Source organism: Orbicella faveolata, unplaced genomic scaffold (assembly GCF_042242905.1).
Source record: "Orbicella faveolata isolate gen_17 unplaced genomic scaffold, um_ofav_v1 contig_46, whole genome shotgun sequence".
Taxonomy (NCBI): Eukaryota; Metazoa; Cnidaria; class Anthozoa; order Scleractinia; family Merulinidae; genus Orbicella; species Orbicella faveolata.
In genome coordinates, this window is record NW_028301576.1 from 14,564,237 (window position 1) to 14,585,374 (window position 21,138).

The window sequence follows — 21,138 nt, forward strand, 5'->3', positions numbered from 1 at the left end:
AAAACAACGAAGACGCAAGTTTCCTTATTTCTCTCCTCCGCTGTACAGTTGTTGTCGATCTCCGCCATTTCCTTTCTTCTAACGTCGCCGTTTAAACGCCGTATCGCTTGTCAGAAATAAAGTTAAAAAGACGTTTCATTTCTAAATTACAGTTACTTTCTTTAAAACAAAATGAAATAACAATTATAACAAAGTTTCCTGGGAATTTTGCGACCTGAAAGTTCCTACATTGTATTAGCAGTTCAAAATCGTACCTCGGCTTTTTTTCATCCGTGAAACGTGCTGTGATGTACCATCGGTAGCGGGATAAATGTTGAATGTTGCATTGCATTAGCAGAAACGAGAGAAACAAACATCTGTCAAAACGTCTGTTGCTAAGAAACTGAAACTGCCGTCATATAATACTAGATTGCTTTCCTACAACTGGCTTTATTTCAATACAGATATTTTAATCAACGCTGTTCAGGTGAATGCGTCAAGGTCACGCGACAACACCAAATTAAGGTTACCGTATACCTTTAAAGGTGTCTCGAGTCAAAGCGATATGGCGCGTCCGGTTTAAACAGTAGGTACCAAAACCCCATATCAAATTAAACCTTATAGAGCGGGCTATTAAACCGTACCAGGAATTTTAAAATAAAATGAATTGTCGAATTTTTCACGACCTCTAAATGTGCGCGTCCGAATCACCTTTTGAAAGTTCAGCCTACAAGTCAAAGGAAATTTGTTCTCTTGCCCTCATATTTGCACAGTAGTTAGTTTAATATATAAACAACAAAAAACTTGTCTACGAAATATTTTATTTCGAATTTTTTTTTTTCTGAGAGCATTGTTTGTACGATCAATCCACATCCTTTTAATGCTATTTTGAAAATGATCTCTGACTTTTCTTTGCAATTGAATATTGCAAAATGTAGACACGTTTTCTCCCCTTTGGCTCCGGAAACTGAGGAAGAAATTAGATTAACGAAAAACAAGATTCGCAAAGCTTGATAGCCAGCTCTATACTCTTTAATTAGATACGCTTTAATTAGATAATATAAAATTGGTCAGAGTAAACACACAGAGTCGAAACCATAACAAGCGATGAAGCGACTCCGTGTCGTCATTATAATGATCAAGATTTGGTTAGCACTGGACTGCTAACTTCTGCATATGTACATTTGACTATGGTAACAAACGCCATGTTTTTGTCAAGCTTTTTGCTTTTTTTTCCTCGTGAACCCTTTTTCTACAGAAGCTATTTCTTTGCCGGAAAATAAAATGTTTATTCTCACTTTTCATTATGGAGCAGACGAAGCGCCTTGTTTAATTTTAATTAAATTTGACAATATTAATTAAACGTAATTTAATTTTAATTAAAAGTAGCCGAACTTTAAAACGAACCATTTACATAAAAATGCAGATAAATCAATTTTGAAATCCGACGGCGAAAATTCCTTATTTCATCAAACAAGCCGATCAAGCCCGGTATCTCGATGTTTTTGCGTGCTCTTTTCAAGGCAATCACAACGACAAAACTTGCTGCACAAAAATCTTCCAAAAGTTACTCTGAATATAACATGCTAATGCATTTGTGTTAGCTAACGCAGATATATCTGAAAGGCTGGCCTTCACTGAAAGAAACTGACTTGGCAAAAACCTACAGCAGACGTAGTCAGCGCTACAAGAGACCGTGATTATGGGACACGCAAATTGAAATTGATATCATTTTCATGCGACTGATTATCTAATTCTACCTTCATGACAAAAAGGAGGAACATCTATGGTAAATCCTGAATCCTTTCTAGGGAGGGATAAACCTACTAAGTCGGGTATAGCACCTCTAACCGTGTTTATTTAGACTGCAACGAACACTGTATGAAAACCCTTGTACACTCTTTTGATTTTATACGCAAGGTATCTGGCTATTTTTCCACATTCCTCCCGGGGCAGTTTGTCACCTGCAAATACACGACTTCTGAGGTCTGAGCAGTTGTTTGATGAAGTAAAGAAAATATCTAGCCTAGGAGGTCAAAATTATGGGTATTTGTTGTACAAATCAGGATTTAAATATATTCAGATGTCTCGAACGATTTTACTCTCGCGAAAACATTACTACAATTTTGTTAAACATACACACACTCTTGGTACAGGTTACTAAAATTCGAAGAAAATGGAAAAAAATATTTCCTGCCAGTAAGAGGTAACACGTTGTTAATGCGCAAATAAATAAGTTCGGTGTCGGGGGGGGGGGGGGCACCTTCACTATATAGGAAAACTAAGGAAGGGGACTTCCGACACATGAGCCTCCAGAAAGCTGTGCAAAGGAACGCAGGATACTTGATCAATCTAAAAGTGTTGAAATAACATTGTGAGCGGCTGAAATTGCAATAGTTATAGTGTATATTAGCCTCTACGTCAGTCAGAAAATAAAAGATCAGAGATTTTCTAGTGCTCATCTTTTCAGTTGCCAAACTGTGGTGTTTTTAGAGCCTAGTTTCTCCATTATTTACACGAAAAGGGGTGTCTCATCGCTCAAAGAATAACCTAGTTTTCCCAGTCCGACTTAGCTCCGAACGTTAAAACAAAATAAATGAATTATTCAACTCTCAACCTCAACATAAATTATTTATGTAGAAAGCCGTCTATTGTACCTTTACACTTACATAAAAGTGAAGGATTACTTGATTGGGCAAACTGCTTTTCTTTAAAAAGACAATTTGATTTGCATAGCTAACGTAGCTGTGAACACAGATGAATAAAATAAAGTTTCCAGTAGCTTTAATTTATTATTTATGAACAGAGGTCAAAAAGAAGCTATCAGATTTTGCTTCCTTTCTTTAGCCGTGTTTCCTAAGAATTTTTTGTGGAGCACAATTTTATAAGAACTGACGAACATTTAACTTAAACTTGGCCTTTGAATCTGCTTGATTTTTTCTTCTTTTTTTATTTACTTATTTATTTACTTGTTTATTTTTTTCATTCAAACAAATTTTTAAGCTATTTGGGATTATTTGATGCACCAGTCAGATTGTGTATGTTTTATAAGAAAAATTGACAGGATCTTAATTTGCATAAAATTCTTATAACTTTAGTCATTTTCATTAATTTATCATTATAGTTTTGCAAAATTCTATTCTGCATCAATTCAGTTTTACACTTAATTATTTATAACTCCAAGTTTGGCGACTTTTCAGTAAGTCGCTAAATCATTCACACACATCATTGATGGAGTGATGAATATTCGTTTCATTTGACAATTTAACAAGCGATGATTTGTTGTTGGCGCGTGAAGTTTGTCGCTGTCTTCCTACTGTACAATTCTCCTCCAGTTAAAAGTGGTATGTCTGTGGTCAGAGCTTTATTTTAAAAACACCTAGAAGACTATTTTTTCTTAATTCAGAATAATTTTAGAAGGGAAGATCAACCTTTAAACGTGTTACTATAAGAATTGTTGTACATTTGCCGTGTGCCTCACTTTGTAAATGCAATAGGTTAGTGTTAAATATTCAAATTTTGCACCTAATATAAGTAGCAAAGAAATTTTTTTCCAGCCTTTGATGTGGTCATAACAGGCGTTGTGCAAAATTCAGCTAAACTACAACAACAAATAACCTGATTCCACTTTCAGATGGCACGTGCAAAAGTGATCGTCCTCAGCAAGTTGTCTTTAGCAAACGAATAGAGAACTATGTCTTGGCAGGCCCTATTGTCATGACCAAACTTGTCTCAAGCGATAAAGAATGTCAAATGGCCTGTATCCTTAGCATGAAGTGTGACACCTTCAATTTGGGCCCTCGCGATGAATCGTTCCGTTACATCTGTCAGATCTTGAGGTTTGGTGTTCTAAAGTATAGTCTTAAGCGCAAGAAGGGGTGGAGCTTCAGAGCAAGAAAGGTAAATAAGGCTTGCATTGTTTCAAAGTTTATATCCTTCATTAAGCGGACAGTTTTAAAAGTGCCAATAAATTTACATTTTATAATCAAGAAGCTGTTCAATGGCTACGCACTATTCTACAGAGTGTCCTGACGAGTAATTTAGCCCTCGGACTTATATTGGTGTGAAGAGGAAACTCTTCGCGGTGAGCGATGTTTGAAGAAATTTTGAAAATACCATTGCTATGATTTCTTAATTCAAGAGTGTCTTCAGCGAGTAATTGACGTCATTTAAAGTGGCAGTGACCTTTAAAATTCTCCTCAAAATGTTTGGAACAAAAACTGCAGATGCACAAAAGATGAGAAGATCAGCCTGTTTTTATTATAAGCTTGTTATATGGCTTGTGTTTGTTGCCCATGTAACGTGCACTCTGATTGGCTAATTCTGCAAAAACGAAGCAAAAGGCCATATAATAAACAATTTATTAACCTTAAACGTTCGGTCCTTACTGGAAAGTCTGAAAACTAGTTCTACGGATTACATTAAGAGTTGAATTTAAACAACCGTCTTTTTTGCATACAATTTGATTCAGTGCCTTTCCTCTCCCTGCGAGAACGCTGGCATCTGCTACTCTATTGATGTAGGTAGCACTTCGAGATGCGCTTGCCCAGACGGCTGGAAAGGAAAGACATGCGCTGAACTGAGTAAGTAAAGTTCAACATAATTTTCCCGAATAAGTGTCAGTTTCTAAAATTCAAAAATTGATGATTAACCTGAAATTTCAATTAATCACAAGGAATGCATAAAGAATAAATTGCAGTGCAACGTTTAAACGATGTGATCCTCGATTAGAATTAACCGGATTTCCAACAAACGAGTTTCGTAGTGAAGTATTTTTACGCTATTTTCCAGATACTTGTAAGGCTGGCTGGGCACCGAACAAACTTTCTTGTTATAAAGTTTTCCGCACAAAAGAAAACTTTTACCAGGCTAATTCGAGCTGCATCAGCGTAGGAGCTGGATTAGTTTCTGTTAAAGACTTCGCCGAGCGTTATTTCCTAGATACCATTCTAGAGGACGGTGAAAAGGTGTTCGTGGGAATGACAGACATTGCAGAGGAGGGGCGATGGGTGTGGATGGATGGAAGCGTTCCCAGGCTGGACCCGCTGTGGCATGGTAAGCATCCAGATGGCGGTGAGAGGGAAAACTGTGGAGAGTACGTGGAAAACCATGGCTTCCATGACATTGAGTGCGGTGAAAGCAGGTCTTATGTCTGCAAATACTCCTTACACGACATGTGAAACTTTCTACTGTATTGTTTGATTTTACATTATATAAAAATATTGTTACATGGTTCACCTTAATTTTCATCTTAAGTACACAACATTGAAAGTATCTTTTTTTTGTTTCGGAAGCAAACGTCGACACAAAATCTTGACTTGTTATTAAAAGTAAACGAATTGGATTTTCCCGCGCGGTTTGTAATTGTACAATTCATTTCAGGACATGAGCAAAGTGTAGACTGGGAGTCAAACCCTTCACAAATACCTTAATATTAAACCACCACTCGCCCTTATCTTATAAACACCCCCTCCCTGTAGCTAAAGCGAAGCAAGGAATTCCGGCTCTCTAAATTTTGCCTTTGGGCATTTTCTTCTCGGAGAACTTTGGTTGTATGCAGCTTATAATAGCCTTGGTTGCTTACAACATAGCACTTTTCACTTGACTGTCAAAAGTAATTTACGTTTGCTTTGGTTCGGCATAACTTAACTACGCGCTTGGCTTGAAAACATTGTGCTGCTTTGTAGCCCAATCAGAACTAAAATCAAAAGCAATCGTGGCTGGCTGGCATGCGTATTCCCTCGCTTCGCGTCAGCTACATGTATTCTCTTTAAGTTTTGATTATTTCACTGGTTTGTTTGCGTCCTTTGTAACTGGACAGAATGAGTTATTTTCATGAATAATTTTCACAAGAATTAAAACAGTTTCCCAAACTCCTGTCGTGTTTTAACAGACAGGTATGCTGATTTAATATTTAAGCACCTTTGTTGAGAAAGCAAAATAAACTAATCATTTCAGCACAGATTGTGTGCCTGTGTACCTTTGCTGGATACAGATTCTGCATATGTCATATACCGTGCATTTACACAGCTGAGAAAATAGCCTTCATCGTAAGCACCTTGCAGCTAACAATAGATCACACTGAATGTTTTGTTAGCACAGGTGCATAACCAATCCGAGAAACGTTCATCCACAGCAACGCCCAAACAGTATTCACAATCGTCTACTATTTCTTAATAAACATCAAATACTCTTACAAAATTTAAACTAGTATCTCCGTCGAAATTCTGTAATGTTTTCCAACTTTCAATCTGCCCATGAATTTTTAAAGTCGGACACAGCTCAACCTCCAATAATACGTCTACTTGACAACCAAAATGACTTTATCAATCGCTTACCATTTCCAAAGGAACATAAGATACTCTCAAGAGATTTAAATAACGCTAGCTAGCGCTTTCCGTCGAAAATCCGGTAACATCGTTCCCAGCTGCCGCGATTATAGTCACTGCGTAGTATAAACAATCCACTATACACTCGTTTGAACATTTGTTATTTTTGTTTTATCAAAAAATATTCGATACGAATACTAATAGCACCTCAAACTGGGTAATCCGACCAACTTTCAGCACGAAATCTCACATAGAGGTGAAGAGGGCGTTGATTGAAAAACACCTTATTTTATACTCTCTGTGTCGCTTTTCGCAAACCACGACTCATGACGTCACAAGGAACAGGGCGCGCGGTTAAAAAGCCCCCAAGTGAAGGCCGCTAAGTAAAAAATATCACATAATGTGCAAATTATCTACAAAATAATGGTGTCCACGGTGGAGTCTCAACAGAAATAACAACAAATCAGAAGGGAACAATGAGGACGTTTATGACTGCGAAAGCAAGTTGATATAGCCTACGAACAACGAAGATAGAAAATTTTGCAAAAACTTTCTCATGTACGATGCTTTCACGTTTAGCGCCAAGCTTCGTGCCATGGGAAAGCTTTCTAAAAGGGCCATATATTCGTGTTGGAAACCAAAAGTCGTATCAAGGGGGTTCACTTTTTATTTATTGCTGACCATAGATAAGTTTTGCTAGGTGTAAGAGTGTAAATAAACGTAATAATTATAGATTTCAAGCAAACACCCATGTTGTGGTACGTGAGGTTCCTCTCTCTGATATTGTTTCGTCTGTATCTTTTTCTTTTGTCCACAGATATTTATATATTAAATTTTATTGTGTTCCATTTACAAAAAGAGCCTCAGAGAACGTCTATTTGTTTGCGAACAAATGTGGTAAGCATTTACATAAATACCTATTTTTTGACTCACGGAGTCCAAGGCTTAGTTTTGTCGAACAAAGAATGTCAAAGGAGCTAAGTCACGGTTTGCGAATCTTGAAAAGTTCAGCCTAAATTTTATTAAGTTCGTCGTTTGTAATCCGTGTTAATATTCTCTATGTTTAGCCATCCATGTTCCTTTATGGTTTATTATTATCTATCTGATATTTTTCTATCTTAGTAAACTACTATATTTAGATTTCCTTCAATTTAAAGGTAATTTTGTACGTGGTTGAAATAACTCAAAATATCGTGACTGAGCTGCTTTAAAATTGAGTACAAGTCGCCAAAACAGGAGACAGGTGAAAGAGCTCAATTTCAGAAAACAAACAGAGTCAGCACCGATCTGTTAACTTGGGCACTGTTAAGCTACAGAAGTCAATACTGGACAAATATTTAAATAGCAACGCAAATTCGTAACAAATCCATTTTCTTTTCGATGCATTAAACATTACTAGTAACCGACGGTAATGTCAGCCGTGTTTATATCCGAAAAAAAGAGTAAAAAGTCCGCTGCTTGATAATGTTTAAGAATTTCATTTATCTTGGTTTACTTCTACAATTTTCAAAACAACCCAAAATACTGGCATTTCAACCGATCACAGAAAACAACCAAGTTTTGGTTGGCCATGTTTTTCAACAGTTACACGCCAGAGACTGGTTCAACTGTATTCAGGTCTGTCATGATGAACCAAGATGCATTTCGTACAACTACGAGAGATCAGCAGGCGCCAGTGGTTTGTGTGAACTGAATATCTGTGGCGTTTAAAGGTTATGCGACAGGCACAGCTCTCTTATTTCCACGATGGGTTTTGTATTTCAGCAGATAAGAGAAGGCAAGGTACGTGTGTCGTGCTAATCTGTCACAGCTGTTTGCGATAACTAGTATTTTTAGTAGTTTTTTCGGTTTGTTTGTTATTTGTTAATAGAAATGGTAACCGGTGAGTTATCAGTCCATGCAGATGAAAAGTCATGGAATTTAAATTGCAAAGGAGCTACTGTATTGTATTGTTCAGAAGAAGTAGAAACAATGCAAGTGGTTCATGGAACCTAAGAATAATGATCTCATTTTGCTATAAATTACCAACCTGGTGTGTGAATGGTTCCGACTATAACCAGCCAGAGAATTGCAAATCGAGGAAAGTTCTCGATCGTATTTTGTTTGCAAAATGGGCCAAGTAGACAGATCATGAGTTCTTCTCAGTTGATTCCTTGTTCAAGTAGTATTCTTTAATTTTTTTTTCAGGGAGATGATTCCAGCTGTAGAGACAGCGAGTCAAACTCAAAAGGTATTTTGAAAAATTCGCTACAAAGGAAAACATCAGGATCTGGCATATATTTAAGCAACAGTGGATTTTTTCCGTGTTTACATAGCCTCATTGAAACACTTGGGGGTTAGCAGAATTCGAGACGCAGTCGAGGGGCTGTATAACTGTCGAGAATTCTCCCAACCGCGCAAGTGCTTAGATGGGGCTATATAAACGCAGGAAAAGTCCTCTTTTGCTTATTAAAAAATAGCCCAAAGAAAATACGGGCGCTGATTGGTTAGAAATCGTGTTTCTATTTAATACTTAGATTATGAGCTCGAGAAATCTATCGCGCGATAGTTAACGTCACGCATAGAAATCGAGAGCGAATAATGTAATTATTTTAGTATAAATCTACTAGTCGTTAAAAACTTCATCTTTATCTAAAATCGTGAAAGTTTGATAGAACTCGAGAAAGCTGTGGGGAAACTCGCCGGTCGGCTCGTGTTCCCACGGCATTTTTTCGCTCTCCTAAACTTCCACTCGTATTTCTATAACTCAATAGAAACATGGAACATGTTTTCTGTTTCTTAAATAATAAATATTTAATGTCACAACCGTGTTTACATACTCTCATCTAAACGCACCTATTTGCCAATGAGAGCGCGCATACCACCCTAAATATTTTTTAAATATGCAATAGAAATAGTATTACAGGGTTTCACATATAACTGTAAGCAAAGAGTACCATTCCAAACAGTTACGGAGAAACCAAAATAGCCGGCTAAGACTCTTTTTATTTGCCAGAAGAAAACTTCAGCCTAACTTTCAAAAAGCTCCTCTACACTTGTGCGTAAATTTACCCACAAAATACAAGTCATACGAACAACTTAAAACACGCTAGTTACGCAAAGAGCGGATAACTATACCTGTTTTTTATCACTGTCTTTTAATCACACCAATTTTGAAAGTCAACCCTCAGTTATTAAGCAACTACGTTTAGCTCTGCCATCCACCATAACTACGGCAATAAGCAAAGGGAGCTTGACAGAAACGAAGCTAAGAATATGGACTGAAACCTTGAGTTCCAATCACAACCTTCGAACGTGGTCTTTTGGACCTGCTGAAATTAACTTGTTTGTTTCTTGAAACGTTCGATAAATGACAACATGAAACGCAGCTACTAATTTCCCCCTCCCCTCCCCCCCACGGCGAACTTTCAGCTTTAAACCCCGTCCACACGTATCCGGATATTTTTGAATCCGCAACTTTTTCTTTCCGGATTAAAACATTTCCTCGTCCTCAGGTAGCGTATTCAAATCGAATTCGCCTGTCCACACGCACCCGATGGTATCCGGATTCACTTTAGAGAAACTAGGCCTAAACGTTGTGCCGCCATATTGTTTTATTGTTTGGTGAGAGACCGGACACGAATTTGCTACGTCATCGGATTCGAAAATATCCGGATTCACCATCCACACGTTATCGGATTCGTTGCGGATTTATTTTTTTCCACTCTGGGGAGCGGATTCAAAATTATGCGGATTCACTGCCGAATTCGCCGGATGCCTGCGGACGGAAACTGTATCCGGAAAGAAAAAGTTGCGGATTCAAAAATATCCCTATACGTGTGGACGGGGCCTTAGAGAGAGTTCGCAAGTTCTTCGAAAGCCTGTCAAATTGGCCAGTATCGTTTGCTATTGGTGGCTAATTCTTCCTCTTTATCCGACAGATCTCTGCAAGACTGGCTGGACAGAATACAACAGGTTTTGCTATAAGATCTTCGATGAAGGTTTGAATTTTTACAAAGCTAATATGAGCTGCATCAGTGAAGGTGCCGGATTGGTCTCCATTGAGGACTCAGACGAGCTAGATTTCCTCGACACACTTCTAGCAAAAGGTGAAGAAGTGTTCGTGGGTATGACAGACATCGCAGAAGAGGGGCGATGGGTGTGGATGGATGGAAGCCTCCCAAAGCTTGACCCGCTGTGGCATGGTAAGCATCCAGATGGCGGTGAGAAGGAAAACTGTGGAGAGTACGTACAGAAACATGGTTTCCACGACATAAAGTGCGATGACACCAGGCCTTATGTCTGCAAATACACGACATGTGAAACGTTTTTTTTTTTTTTTTGGTTGTTGTTGTTGTTGCTGTTGTTTTCGTGTTTTAGAGTATTTTAGATCGAGGCTTAATTCCCATTTATTTTGCTCACTCTTCTGCTTCTGAGTCCAGAAATCCGCCAAATCCAAATTAACTAGTGAGCGATGGCAAAACTAATTGAAATATGACAGGTTTTTTTGTGTTTTCTAATTCTAACAGAATACTGCAAATATATCAACGACTAGCGTGTTTAAATTTTACAGTTTCACAAAATAGTTAAGAAAATAGCGTTAAAAATTCTGCCTGTAGATGACAAGATTCGGTTTAGAAAGTTAAGTTTGTTTTTGTTTGGAGATAAAAACGACAAATTAAATATGACATTTCTGTTTCTGTTCTTTCTTACACAGTTCATTAAGGACTGACTAGGAAAATATTACATCTTGGTAGTACTCATTTTCATTTCATTCTTAGTACTTATCAGGGCAGAATTTCAGAAGGATTTCTCTGGTCACATGCATTAATTTGTAAATATTTTGCACGTGATATATAATTTGCAGCAGCTGTCACTGTCACGTTCCGCAGCCGATGGAACTTATTCCAACCGACTTATTCTCTTACTCTATCAAGTTACTGTAGGACTACTCGGTTGCAAAATCGTACCAAGGTTTGGAACGAACTTAATTACTAGAATATGCAGCAGATAAAACGTGACAATAAAGGCCCATTAAAGTCATTAAATTTTACACGGTGGTCAATCTACAATGAAGTGTTTCTTGACGAATTAGTGGTGCCAAGTCTCTTGACTTCAGGTGATAAGATTCCATAGAACAGACACCAAGGGTGCTTTCCATTGGATGAATATTCTGGTTTGAATTTCCGAAAATTTTCAGTGACGACTGAAATAGCATTTTACGGATTTTCCGGAGAAGAAGAACCTCTCGAAGAGTACCCGAATTTTCGAAAATTTGTTTCCGGAAGTATCCGTTTGGTTTGTTTTTGCTCCCAGAATTCCTGAATTTTCGGTTGAATGGTTCGCTTTCAGGAAATTTAACAATTTCCGGATTTTCTGGAAAACTTTCCCGGGGAATTCTTGTACCAGTTTTCCCCGTTTTGAAATTTTCGGGAATTTTGGTTGAATGGAAAGCGCCCGAGCTCTCCGCACAGCCAAACATGTATTTTGTTTCGCAGGGGATGTTACGTGGACTAGTTACCTTTTCTTTTAAATAAATGGTACATAAATGGTTAAGAGTTTGGACATGAGCGCTTACCCCTGCCAGTCACGAATACAGCTTAGCTGCCGAGTGAATACCTTCGCGGGCCTTGGGTCTTGAAAGCACATGTCTAAAACAACATTTTGGCCAATACAAAGAGTACCATTAGAGGTTTCAGTCTCTGCGTCATATTTTGCCCTCTGTCTTTCAGCGATTGGAAAAAGAAAAACTTGATGAAATTTTGAGCAAGTCATTGGACAGGGTATTAGTTATCTCCGTCATTTTTTGTCAATGTTAATGAGTTAATCTTATTACCTTTTACGGTCTATTTTAACCGTCTCATAAATGGATATATATCCAAGATCATAGTGCTTAGTTTCTAAATCATGCAACAAAAGAACGAAGGACTATAAAGCGGTTTTCATTGAATCAGCTCAATTTACGGTAAGATATATAGTAGAAGATTTGAAAGTTCTTTTACAATTTTACATTACAGTAGGATCGCCGTCGTCACATACTGCAAAGGTCTTTCTGCGAGCTGTTTCGAATAAGTTATTTGCATCTGCGAACTGCTTCGAATAATACTTACACAAGTTTACTAACATTCCCTTTCAGGCGAAACTTTTTCATGTGGAACATTTGACGTCATGCAAAACGAAAATAAGTGTTTTGAGCGAAGAAATTAGTTCAAGACTCTGTAAGGTCGTGAAAACTAGGAGTCGCCAAACTAAGCCAAAATTAAGTTTAAGTAAAAATTTGAAATAGGGTATTTTATTCCAAAAAACTTTCAAGATGCTCGTTTCTTCTGTAAATGTTTAGACTTCCAAAAGAACCACAAATTTAACTTGTAAATAGATTTCAAAAACAGGCAGTTTTTATGAGGCCTAATTCAAAAAGTATTTCTTTTGTATTTCTTTTTTGATGAATAATTAACCAAGAACAAGTCTTCAACCTGTATACATTTCACTCCAGCGGGGCTTTTAGTGTGCTCTTTCTCTCGAATGAAAATGAAATTGTGACATTTTTTCCTCGCGAAAAGTCAAACAAAACAGACAAAACGTTTTTAAACGAAAAGGAGAAAAAAGTTTAAAAACGCAAGCCATATTGATTAAGGGCTAGCAGCGTATTACTTGCAGGTGTATCTGTGAAGCATGGAATACCACGAAAATGAAATCGAATGTTAAATTTCAGCAACTTTATATTCAAGTACTCAAGACGTTCAACACGCAGTAATCTGGCAATCTGATAAGAACCCGATACACATGTAGTCCGAGATGTGCAAAAGTTTGAAAAACTACTGGAAAGAGAAATATACGTAACTCAAGGAGTTCAACTTAATGCTTCCACATGTTAATTATTAGCAATATTCATTGCCAATATTAACAAATGCAAGGTTGGATAAGTGCTTTCGGCAGGAGTGAACAAATCGTTTACAATAAAAACCATAAAGCAATAAACATGTAGAACACAATATTCATGAAAATTTTCGAGTTAAGCCTTCATCAACCTTTCGTTTAATCTTAATATTTAATGAAGCAAGAAACTTGACGCTTGGTGAAATTTAAATAAGCTAAGGAAACATGAACGTAATCGTGGCCATGTACGTCGTGACGTAATTCAAACTACAGCGTAAAAAGATCATAAGGCCGAAGAATACCGACCAAACGAAATACAGACTTTGCGAAGACATAAACAAGTGTTTAACAAAGGATCTAGGAAACTCAAAAGCAGTCTAGTCATTAGACAAAGCTCGGGACATTTCTTTGAATAATGTTGTTCTAAAAGAGTTGCTGGCAGATGTCTTTAATTATGAACTTGATGCTATCATAATTTCTCACAACACCTATTTAGAAAAGAGCTTGGAGGTATGTATTACCTAAAACGATAAATTTGCAAAACGACAATTTAAAATGTAGAGAGTGTCGGTATTTTACGATTCCTGCGTTACCCTGTAAAATTAAAGGCATAGTTTGTACATGTATTTTCTGAACTCTTTGCTGAAAGTGCAAAGGAAAAATATGGAGTTAAAATTAAAAGCAAATTTGAGAAGGTAGATCTCAAATGTCATTTTGCAGAGTCTTTCTCGAACTAGTAAACAATTAACCTCAAATAACTTTTGAACTATTCCCTTTTAACGAGAAATTTTGCAACATAGAGTGTCGCGAAAGGAGAGTGGCTTTTTATATAAAAGAATTTGAAACAAACTTTGGGAAGCTACCAAACTTGAATGTCGCCCAATATTGCTCTCCCAGAATTGTGAAATTGTGTTTTTTGCATTAGGACGAAAATATGCACAATATTTAACCTCTACAACTGGCATGCAAACAAGACAAACAAATGCCTATAAAACGTGAAAATTTTATTAAGCTACAATGTATAGCCGTGCTCTGGAGGGGGGGAAAAGGAAACATTTTTCGTATTTTTATGCTAAATTCTACGGTCTTGTGTTTTTGTGGATGACAGCCGAACATTAAAATCAAGAAAACGTTTGGGATAGTCTATTTCCGTTTTTTGATTGATTCAAAGTGCTGTAGAATTTATCAACGGATCTTTAACATTACTTTCCGATGTTGCTACTTCTTTAAACGTTTGTTCATGCAATTTTGTTTAGAAGTTTCAGCCAGATCATTGATCTAATTTATGAATACTCGACAAGGACCTTGTTGATTAATTATGATACTACAAGTACAGCTTAGGCAGGCTGATCCTAGCAATTTGTCCACCAAAAATTTCTTCTGTGCAAACAATAAGCACAGAGCTTATTTTCAGAGTTAGCAGTATTTTTGACTGAGGTCTGATAACGTTAGCTTCATAAAATAAACCCTGTGTCTACATTTTTGGATAAAGCTTTTCCTAGGGGACTCTTGCACGTGGCAAGCACATGAAGATTTCTCTTTCAAAATATCAATCAGCAAGCCAAGGTTACTTGATATTCCTTTTTTGCATTGGACTACTTTATTTATTTTATTAATTTAAAAACAAACTGAAGATTAATATGAAGAGAACTGGTTCAGCTTTCGTCAGCTGATTGACAACAGAGTATCACTGACGTTTTCCCCTTTGCTAAGGCATGGCTAAGATAAATTTGTATTTTGTCTACTTACAGGTTGGATTCACTTTGTTGGCCGTCCAACTAGAAAACCATTATGCACGTTGTGGAAAAAGTATTCGTCAGTTTACTAATCAGTGCGATCTCAAAGCCAACAGCCTCCGGTGAGCCGATCGTCTTATTACCACTGAAAATTCAATGGATGGCAAAGAACAGTACTTTGCAAAACCTCTGGCCCTTAGCCAATGTGTCGTTGTTAAATATACCAGGAGCTAGTGCTACCGCCCGCATAATTCTTGGTATCATTAAGGCACGAAAGCATTCACCACGCACAAAACCCAGGGGCCGATCTTGGGGGAGGGTGCAGGGGGTGCGCACCCCCTTCCCCTGAGATGACATGTTCGCTTTTAAAATTTGTTTACCTCGTCAGTCAGTTACGCCATTCCTTAGTGGTGCACCCCTCCTAAGAAAAATTCTTGATCCGTCCCTGAAACCTGCTCTCAATCAAGCTTATAACTCGATTTCTTTCAAAAAGTTGTCACAGACCGATGCACAATTCGGGAGATTACCTCGCCTCAAGCTCCAAAAATGTAGCACGGAACTGACATCTGCCGATTCAACCACAGAAATACCGCGTTAACTCTAAGATTAAATATCCCTCAGCATTGCCCAAAGAGTGGAAAACGCTTTACTTCGCATACGGGAGATTTTGTGTCCCGTGCGGGAGATCGGGAGAGCCCTGAGGTATTTGGGAGAATCCCTGATAATTCGGAAGAGTTGACATGGAGTCTTCGATTATAAAGCCTTGTTTCTGTTTCTACATTTTCTCCAACACCGTAATCATTCCTCAACCTTAACTTGTTTTTTTTTTATTATTTTCTCTAGATGGATATTGTCAGTCAGGTGAGCGACTAGAACAAGTCGTCTTTTCCCAAACAATTAAAGATCGTATCCTTGAAGGATTCATTGCTTCAAGTCAGTCAGTTTCAACTGATCAAGAATGTCAAATGCTGTGCATTCTGGATGGAATGTGCAACTCGTACAATCTCGGAGATCAAGATTCGTCCTTCGTCATTCCTGCCAAGTTCTGAGGTATGGCGTTGGGAACCAGACCGTGAAACTGAGGAAGGGATGGAGCTTCAGGGCAAGAAAGGCAAGAGATTGGTTCAAAATAAGCCAGACCTAAGAGCTGTGTATATTAATATTTCTAATTTAATTTGATTCCTTGTATTGCTTGGGGGCACGATGGGTTAATGGTTAGCGCGATGGACTCCGGATCGAACGGTGCGGGATGGAGCCCTGGCGCCCGTTTCTCGAAGCCCCGGAAACGTTTCGGGCCCAGAAAGCCCTTTGTAACTAGTCTGTATCTAAAAATAGAGAGGTGTATACGCCTGAAACTTTTTGTATGAAGATAACCTCTCTTCATATTAAGAATATGTGAATAAAACAGTTCTATAATCATAAGGTTTGAGATTTTGCTACGGCTTTTCGGGTGCGAAAAATTTTGGAGACCTTCGAGAAACGGGCCCCTGGTCGGGCTCATTACGTATTCTTGGGGAAGACACCTTACTCTCACAATGGCTCTCTCCACCAAGGTGTTACTGGCGAATTTAATGTTGGGGGATAACCCTGCGATGGTCTAGCATCTTATCCAGAAATACAAAAAAGCAGAAATACTCCTGGTCTCTTCGTGATACCGATAGAGATAAGCACCGGCCTGATGGGCCACTGGTCTCGAACACAGACTTAACCTTTTTCCTTGACTTTTTATTATTTGATTTCATTGTTTAGTGTCTCTCCTCTCCTTGCTTAAATGGAACCATTTGTTTCACTGCTGACAAAAATAACACGCCGCAATGTGCTTGTACACACCCTGTGACAAGAAATAGAACATGCTCACAAGGTCAGTAAACTTTACATCTTGCTGGTATGGTCGTGTTGGTTTGACCACAAAAACAGGGGTAGAAGGGAAAGGAATTGGAGCCCGAGGGATAGATAGTATTTCCCATGTTTCTATTTAACAATTAGACTATCAGACCCTCTCGATTTCTATGCATATGAGGTGATAGTTCAGTGATTCGGCCGAAGTGTTTTTAGTAGAATCCTACCTGTATTTTGTTTAAACGGCGATTCCCACTTATTTTACTGCGTAGTATTATCTTAAGGAAAATCGCGCGGACTGAATTGTCATTTGAAATTTGCAGTTGTGTACGCGAGAATCAGCTTTTTTTTTAACAATTTTGAGATTTTAACATCAACAGACGTTAAATGTCCTTCCGTTAGTCTTCTGAGGAATTTAAATATTTTTTTTTCAAAATCATATTCCACCAAAACTTCGCAAAAATGGGAAAACGCCATTTTGTGGACTCCCTACAGCCACTACACACTGATGGTTGATAGTGTAAGATAGGTCAGCCAGTCGGATTGCAGCATTTGCATACGTATATGAGTAGAATTCTGTTAACAAGTTTCAGTACTAACATTCTACGCTACTCACAATCTATTCTGTTGTAGATAGTGAATAGCTGGTAGCAGCATATGGTCGCTTCTTTGCATTTTAGAAGTGTCTGTGAAGAGTTTTTAGATTCTTTACTAGTCGAGGCGATTCTAGAGAAGACAAAAGTTGCAACGAAACGCGGAACGAAAATTTTTTACACTAAGAACAGGAGCTGAAAAAGAGTTTAATGAATCTATGAGTTTAATTAATTGTAAATTATCCTTATTATTTAACAAAAACGTCAACCTTCCTTGTTGTTTAATTAAGTTCTGAACGACAGGGAAATTTATAATAAAACAATTTGATTATGAGCTCCATACTTCTATGCGTGATAATTGATCATGACGAGAGCGCATCTCGAGCTCCTATTTTAATTCTCTACTTGCACAAATCCCATAATACACCTCTTTTACCCCCCAAAATTTTGCATAATCATTGTTTGCAATTTCTCCTGGGACATGAAGATGTCCCAAGAGAAACCTAAAACAATGCCTATGCCAATTTTTGGGGGGTAAAAGAGGTGTATTATGGGATTTGTGCAAGTAGAGAATAGGCCATTTTACAGTTGTATGCTTAGTTAACTGGCCATGAATGTAACAGCGAGGCTGGAGCTGATACAGACCTCTCTGCTCTTCTTATTTAAATGCCAACTAGTTAGCATAAGAACTACTTGATTTACACAATAAAGCAGTAAGGTCTGTATCAAAACAAGGTCACCTCAAGCCTCGCTGCCATTCGAAGGCCAGGTGACTAAGCAGACAACTATAAAATGGTCTATTGTAAAATAGCGGTAGTCCCGCGCGAGATCGTACCACATGATCAGTTTTTACCAATAATGACAATGGAAAATTTAGTAGTGAACTATAATTTCTGATACCCTATGATAGCTCAGCCAATCAGATTGCAGCATTTACATTAGTTTTCGGGTATAATTCTACTGAAACTCAACAGACACACGAAAGACAATTTCCACCAACGTTTCCTACTTGAATCGTTTTTAGAAAAATTTCTTCATATTTAACTATTACTGTAAACTAAATGCGATTTAAAGACGGCATTACCACAATATACTGACGCTGCCTGGGAGAAAATGTATTCTTGACGTCGAATAGCCCTTCTCTTTATTGTTGGCGTAGTTGTTATTTGACCTTTTCATCCACCTTGTGGACCTTGTAGGAGAAAGTTTAGGAACTACATTGTTTGTCTGGGATTAAAATTTATTCACATTTATTTCTGTTTATACTTATGAAGATCTTTGAAAGACTGGCTAACAGAGTATCGATGACCATCCGTGGTACAAGATGTTCACAGAAGATTGTAGATGACACCAGTTATACCTGCACCAGTGACGAAGTCCAACTAAGAAGGAGCTTAAGCTTCACACACCCTAAATAGTCTTCACTAAAACATGATATTGAGTAATATGACAACATTGCATGCATGTTCAACAAATAGAAAAGACCCCATTACGTATTTTGTAGTGCAAGGTTTGTTTTCTATGTTTGGACATATTTAGCTTCAAGATGTGCTGATTTGATACCTAGAAAAAGCGTAGATTGCTATTAAAGGTCTCATTCCAAGGGTTTTACCGTCGTAATTTTCTTTGTGTTTTCACAGACATTAGCGAAGGTACGTTTTTTATTGGGGGGAGGGGTGGGCCGGGGCTTCGGAAGGGATGGTCATTAGTAAATTTTTTACAAATTGGGGAGGGTCAAACCTGTTTTATTCGCAACGGGAGGAGGGTCACAGATTTTTTTGGCAAGGAAAAAATTACTCCTTGTCGCTTAGTTGACTCGTATTTGTTAACAAACACGCAAAGTGTATCGAAACCTTAAACTTGTATATACAAGCAAAGCTACCAGTCAAGATTAATCTAAATTATTTACAGGTGTCGAAATATCATATCAAAAAGCTATCTTGTCCCGACTAACATAATTGTCTCTCTCGACCCGTGCCCGCTTTCGTCTATATTTTGACGGCGGTAATGTTTCCGCGCGGGGTTCTGGTATAAAAGCAGTTTCCGGTGACGATTCGTTACTTAAGCTACTCGGGCTTGAACCGACAACTCGATCTACTGCAACACTGGGCGAGTCAGTTTCAATCTCGGAAAGTGATGAGGTCACTTGTTGCTGCACATTTCTTAGCGGGGGCTGCCGAGGTTGTTGACGCTCCATTGAACCGTACAGCAAGCTGCCAATGTACGCTTTGCTCATTGCGACCTTTTCAGCGTTCTTTCCTTTGAAGGTGATCTTGTGATGGGAAAAGTGCAAGAATAGCTCGTCCACCCTCAAGGACGACAGCTTATTGGAGTTGTACAGTCCAGCCCAGTCAATGTCATTGTACTCCCGGTTCAGCCGTTCGATTCGCTCCCTTTTGTTTCCTCTTTCTTCTTCTCCTTGCGCATTTTTATCTGGGCAAGGTGTTCAACATACTCTGCCGCAAGCTTTTCGGGGACAATGTATTTATCTGAAAACTTTCTAATAGCCTCACTGCCCCACTGACTAGTTCACTTTCCTCAAACAATCGCTTAATCACAAAGGCCAACTTGTGATTTATTGCTTTCAAAGCCTCGCGAACTTCCCACTGGCAATTTCTTTCAGTCACGAAACAGCGGCCAAAGCGTTCCTTGTAGGGACAAGTGGTCCAAAAGGACAGGTAGAATTTTGGCAGAATACAATTTGAGAATTCAGTATATTCGCCCTTTGGGTTCGGGAACCACCCCAGGTCTTCATCTTTCCACTTCTCTGGACTTGCACTTCTCTTGGACTTGCAGTTATTTTCACTTCCGGTTATTTTTGTCTTGGAGGAGGTGGGGGGAGGGTCAGATGTTTTTGTGTAGGTATTTGTGAAGGGTCATGCATTAATCCATTCTGGGAAGTGGGAGGGCCACGACTTTTTTCGCAAAAAATTTCTAAAATACCCCGACCCCCTTCCCCCCCCCCCTCCCACCTTAATAAAAATCGTACCTTCCCTTAATTTTGAGAGTCGACCAGTGAACCGATACAACTGATACAACAGTTTCTTGCTCCCTTTTTTGTCCTATCAAGAGAAGGTTTCCCAGAAAAAAAACGGAAATATGATTGCAAATATTTCATGCACAAGAGCAGAAATGTTCTTGTGGTTCTTCTTGGACATCCTTGTTCTAACAATCGGCGTTAGATCTAACTGAATCTCCCCTCAACGAGATCCAGCAAGGTAATTCAAAGATTGAAAAAAATATAAACAACAAATAATTGATCTATAACCGATACTGAAAAATCATATTGTTCTGCGATAAAGCCAGGAGCTCACTAATTGTTCATCATTCATTATAATATAAATAGAACCCTGCTCTCCGCTATGATTGGTCAAAAAACTATGTTTTATCAGATTATCAAACTTAGAAAAAGCGTGTTTTATTGTTTTTTGCCACATTACCTCTATATCACGAAGCATTTCCCTCGTGTTCTCAAATGCCCGTCGTGTTTTATCACAGTGTAATTCGCGGCTCAGGCTTCTCTATTTGTTAAATCATTTAACTTGTTTTCCACAGGGGCAGATCCAGGATTTTTCTTACAGGGCGGGGGGGGTTGTAGCACTAAGGAATAGCGTAACTGAATGGTGTGGTAAACAAATTTTGGAAGCAAATACGGGCTAACATGAAGAAGAGGGCTTCATCTCAGGGGGGTGCTCACCCCCTGTACCCTCCCTGTAGATCCGCCCCTGTTCCACAATTATTTTCGGGAGGCAAATAGGTCAAATAGTGTGCGTTGTGTTGCTGAAGTCATCTTGAAAATTTTGCAAT

General features: G+C 38.3%; 2 protein-coding genes across 2 annotated transcripts; both read left to right on the forward strand.

The window, feature by feature from the left end:
* Window positions 1–3,350: 3,350 nt before the first annotated feature.
* LOC110054735 (perlucin-like protein) lies at window positions 3,351–5,941 on the forward strand. Its single transcript, XM_020761091.2, has 3 exons — window positions 3,351–3,879; window positions 4,451–4,562; window positions 4,771–5,941. The coding sequence occupies exons 1-3, from the start codon at window positions 3,697–3,699 to the stop codon at window positions 5,157–5,159; spliced, it is 684 nt and encodes a 227-aa protein (XP_020616750.2). The 5' UTR covers window positions 3,351–3,696; the 3' UTR covers window positions 5,160–5,941.
* A 1,512-nt stretch (window positions 5,942–7,453) lies between these two features.
* LOC110054738 (snaclec coagulation factor IX/factor X-binding protein subunit B-like) lies at window positions 7,454–18,940 on the forward strand. Its single transcript, XM_089277209.1, has 7 exons — window positions 7,454–8,090; window positions 8,496–8,538; window positions 10,229–10,492; window positions 14,915–15,021; window positions 15,743–16,010; window positions 16,649–16,760; window positions 18,606–18,940. Exons 1-4 carry the CDS (start codon window positions 8,055–8,057, stop codon window positions 14,989–14,991), a joined length of 420 nt encoding a protein of 139 aa, XP_089133335.1. The 5' UTR covers window positions 7,454–8,054; the 3' UTR covers window positions 14,992–15,021; window positions 15,743–16,010; window positions 16,649–16,760; window positions 18,606–18,940.
* Window positions 18,941–21,138: the final 2,198 nt, after the last annotated feature.